General features: G+C 43.1%; 1 protein-coding gene across 1 annotated transcript in view; it reads left to right on the top strand.

Moving 5' to 3' along the window:
• The window catches only part of LOC109934025 (solute carrier family 26 member 9-like), a 112,475-nt gene that overhangs the window by 71,157 nt on the left and 36,369 nt on the right, over positions 1-4,949 (top strand). The window contains exons 14-15 of the mRNA XM_048611814.1: positions 301-407; positions 3,728-3,826. Of these exons, the coding sequence (XP_048467771.1) occupies positions 301-407; positions 3,728-3,826 (206 nt within the window). The remainder of the gene's footprint in view (positions 1-300; positions 408-3,727; positions 3,827-4,949) is intronic.

Raw genomic sequence — 4,949 nt, 5'->3', positions numbered from 1 at the left:
TACCCCATCCTCCTCATCCCAGTTCTAACCACCCCATCCTCCCCATCCAAGTTCTAACTACCCCACCCCTCCTCATCCCCATTCTAACTACCCCACCCCTCGTCATCCCCATTCTAACTACCCCACCCCTCCTCATCCCAGTTCTAACTACCCAGGCATACCCTGTATCCTTAAACTGTGATCCCTAGTTCTGTCGATAGGGCCCACTCTTAATCTTTACATCCAAAATATTAGCTTCTTTTTTCTGTGGTGAACATTTGTTTCTTTCATCCAGTCACATGTTGTCTCTTTACCCCTCAGTGTGTGTGGATAGTGAGTTTCCTGTCAGCATTTCTACTCGGTTTGCCCTATGGTGTAGCTGTTGGAGTTGGATTTTCAGCGCTGGTTGTCGTCTTCCAAACGCAATTGTAAGTACCTCTCAGTTCTCACTGCTGTACAATGTGATCGAGAAAGCATGAGTCTGAATCTCACAGTGAAAGTCTTGGACATTTGAAGCAAATGCCACAGTATACGTAAAAATGTGAGAGGTGCAGTTGCTGTGAGAGCCAAACGCTGTTGTAGTAACTTGGGCTTTGCACTCTTTTAAACTCTTTGATTGTTTTGGGATTGGCATGTGGCTCAGTCATTAGCACTGCTGCTCCAGAGTACCAGGGACCCGGGTTTCATCCCAGCCTCGGGCGACTGTCTGTGCGGAGTTTGCACATTCTCCTCGTGTTCTGCATGGGGTTTCCTCCAGGTGCTCTGGTTTCCTCCCACTTGTCAAAGATGTGCAGGTTGGGTGGATTGTCCATGTTAAATTGATCTCTGGTGTCCAGGAATGTGCAGGCTAGGTGGGTTAGCCATGGGAATTGCAGGGCTACAGGGATGGAGTGGTGCTGGGTGGGATGTTCTTTAGAGGGGTGGTGTGGACTTGATGGGCCGAAAGGCCTGCTTCCACACTGTAGGGATTCTATTCTATTCTGAAATGGAGCTTCAAAGTATTGAAGTGATTCATATCTCATTTGTCATTTTTAATGATTGGCCTACTCCTATTTCTTACGTTTTTAATCAGAAATAGCCGCTGGAAATATCTGGGTTTACTGTTTGGTAATTAACCATGGTGTATGAGGGACCGCTTTCCATGTTAGAGAGAAAGAGAGAAGTGGTTGGACAAATTGAGGGTGACCATTTCATATCAAACAAGGACCAAGGCAAGGTGGCAGCTCTTCATGAAATACAACAGCTAATAATGGATTGACTCTACACCATTTCAATATTCTGTACCACATACTCTCAATATCCTAGGGATTGCCATTTATCAGGAACTGAACTGGATAAGCAATATAAATGCTATGAGACAAGAGTAGGTCAGAACCTAGGAATTCAGCTCTTCTCTCCCCAAAGTCTTTCCATCATCTACAAGGCACAAGTCAGGAATGCGATAGAATACAAGACAAAACAGCACACTTGACTGGCATATCATCCACTATCTTCAACCTTCATCAATGGTACACAGTGAAAGCAGTGTGTATCATCCAGAAGGTGCACTGCAGAAATCCACCAAGACTCCTCCAGTAGAACTTTCCAAAGCCAAACCCTGACCATTGAAAAGGACAAGGCAGCAGACACATCAATATAGCTCAAGCTGCATGTTTCCCCTCAAGCCACACACTGTGCTGACTTGGAACTATATTGTCATTCTTTCACTGTTGCTGGATCAAAGTCCTAATTCCCTTCCTGATAGCACTGTGGGTGTTCCTACACCCAAAGGACTGCAGCAGTACAAGAAGGCAGCTCACCACCTCTTTTTTTCCAGGGCAATTGGGAATGCGAAACACATGTTGGCCCTGCCAGCGGCAATCAAAATCCATAACCAAATTAAAAATGACTCTACCCAGCTAACTAACTGGCCACTGCTAGTTCATCCCCTAATGGAATCCCTAACATAAGTAGTAAAACCAGTGCAGAAAGAGCTGGATAGTTAGCTAGATACTTGGAATGACTTGGTTCTCTTGTCAAATATTCTGTTTAGTTGGCTAATGCAAGAGGACCCATTTTAGGTTTGTGTCAGTGAATTTCTCAGCAGGCCCCATTTGTTCATTCTGAGAATGAGAATTGAGCATAAAGTGGATAGGATCCATCACCGAGAAATTATTTCCCCTGGTTAGTGACTCCAGACAAACAGCAAGAGGTTTATCGTATCTATAGCTTTAATATTAAATGTCCCAGAGTGCTACACAGGAACTTTAGAAAACAAAATACAACAATGAGCCACTTAAGAAGAGATTAGATCGAATGATCAAAAGTTTGTCAAAGATATGAGTTTCGAAAAGTGCATAAATGGAGGAGAGTGAGATAGTGAATGGGAGAGGTGTAGGGAAGGAATTCCACAGCTTATACCTGAGGCACTTAAGAAATGGCTGACTTCACTGAAACAATAAGGTCAGGCTAACAGGAATGGCAGAGTGAGAATCAGAGGCCAGAATTAGAGAACGGAATGGTAGATGGGAGGAAATGACATAGGTAGAGAAAGGCAAGCCCAAGGAGGGGGTTTGAAAGAAGGATGAGAACTTTAAAGTCAAGGCTTTGCTTGACCAGATCCAATGTAACTGAGCAAGCATAAGGCCGATATGTGATCACGTGATTGTATTGGAGTTTTGGGTGGCCTCCGATGAAAGAGTAGAGGCCATGCAGGAGTACATTGGAATAATCAAGCCCGGAGGTAATGAGGGTTTCAGCAGCAGACGGGATAGGACAGGACTGTTCCTGAGGTAGAAACTGGAAATCTGAGTGATGGCTCTGATGTGAGATTGGAAGGTCATTTCAGGGCCTTAAGGGTAAACCTTTAAATTAAAGACAATTCGGGGTAACCTCAAGAAGCACTTCCTCAAATAAAGGGTAGAGAGAACTTGGAACACTCTCCCTTAAAAAGTACTGATGAGGCTGGGAGTTGAATTGTAAATTTCAAAGCCATGATTATTTTCTTTGGATAAAACAAGGTGAAATTATTTGTCACCAATGTTTCTAATTAAAGGAGCAATTAAAAAGGAATGCCCACCAAAGGGAAATGAATTAGGATTGAATTCATAGAATCCCTACAGTGTGGAAACAGGCCATTTGGCCCAACAAGTTCACACCGCCTCTCCAAACAGCATCCCACCCAGTCCCATTCCCTGATATTTCCCATGTCTAACCCATCGAATCTAAACCTCCCTGGGCACTATAACATGGCCAATCCACTACCCTACACATCTTTGGACTGTGGGAGGAAACCAGAGCACCCGGAGGAAACCCACGCAGACACAGGTAAAATGTGCAAACTCCACACAGACAGTCGCCCAAGGGTGGAATCAAACCTGGGTCCCTGGTGCTGTGAGGCAGCAATGCTAACCACTGAGCCACCGTGCCACCAGGTTTTATTGCGATTCGCCAGTGAATTGAAGGGGGCAATAATGCACTCTCACCCCAACCCGCACCCCCCCACCCCGCCCCAGTGCCAAAACCATGATTGTTAGGCAAGGTTATTAAAGGACAGGGAGCCAAATCAGGTATTTGAAATTAAGATACACATCAGCCATGATCTGATGAATAGGAGAACAATTTTGAAATCATCCTGTCCTTATGTTCTTAATTACCCATCTATCACCATGGTCAAATAAAAATAAAAACAACTGCTTCACTCATATCCTTAAGCAACAGAAATCTGTTAACATTACACACAACCTTAGACTTCTGTTTTCAACTCCAGTCCAGTACCAACATCGTTGTCCTTTAACTGCACGCCTAGTAATCTACTCAGTTGTCTGAAATCGCCAATGCAGCGGTTCAAGAAGGAAATCCACCACCAGCTTTTCTGAGCAAATAGCAATACCAGCCTTTCTAGAGGTTCCCAAGGAAGAAGAATGGCCAACTTTAAAGTCAATGTGGAATAGTCATATGGCTGACCCTCACTGCGCATCAACCAAAAGTCCTGAGGTCGCACTAGAACCCAAACTGGCTTGTGATATAATGGAAATTGAAGTCATATTCTTCTACATTCAACAGCATGCTCAAAAAACTGGATAAACTGTGCTGGAAACAAGTACTGTTAAAGAAAATGAAATTAGTACTTGGGTCTCATGCCCTGCAGAAGCAACAAACACAACAGAGGACTTACTGTTGAATCAGTTCCCTCTTGATCTGGGTTCTTCTGAATTTTCCTTCTTTCTTTTCAAAAGCTGATCTGGGATTTATTTTGTCTACTTCACAGAAATAAACCTTTCCATAACAGCTTTGCCTGCTGTTTTAACTTCTGTTTTTGCATGCAATTAATACCTCAGAAATCAAAATAAAATGAAAAAGTGTAAAACAGTTGCATTTAGTTTGAAAATAGTCTCAAAGGCCAATATCAGAACAACTAGGCATTTGTCCAGGCCCCCGACCTCATCTGAAGTTTCAGAGTTGACTGAGATTCCTGTTTGTTTATTTAATCCTTTTGGTGGCCTGTAGGATCATGAAACTGTTTCTTCACCAGGTTGCATCTTTAAGATAAAATGCAAAGTAATGACAGCCAGTCAACAAGCTGAAAAAATATCAGCTTGATCCAAGAACTCACACATTTTATTTTCACTGGCTTTGGAAAGAAACCTCAGCTAACTTGTTGGTCCCAGAAAACTATTAAACAGCCAGATTACTCCACACTATCCTACGATTCATTGAGACTCAATAAGAAAGGATATTTCAACAAACAGATAATTAGCATTATTAGGGAAAGTTAGAAGATAACAAGGTGTAGAGCTGGATGAACACAGCAGGCCAAGCAGCATCAGAGGAGCAGGAAGGCTGACGTTTCGGGCAATTTTATTTTTGAACAAAGGGTGATGTTGTATTCTGATCTAAAAGCAAAGGATCAAGATGACACCACATTACCAGCAGCCATGAGACTCCAAGCAACAACATGTTAGTCTAAGGATGTGTACCATAAGTTGCTC

The sequence above is a fragment of the Rhincodon typus genome, chromosome 25 (assembly GCF_021869965.1).
Source record: "Rhincodon typus isolate 14 chromosome 25, sRhiTyp1.1, whole genome shotgun sequence".
Taxonomy (NCBI): Eukaryota; Metazoa; Chordata; class Chondrichthyes; order Orectolobiformes; family Rhincodontidae; genus Rhincodon; species Rhincodon typus.
Note: the sequence above shows the minus strand (reverse complement) of the source record. Positions and strands in the feature narration are given on the sequence as shown.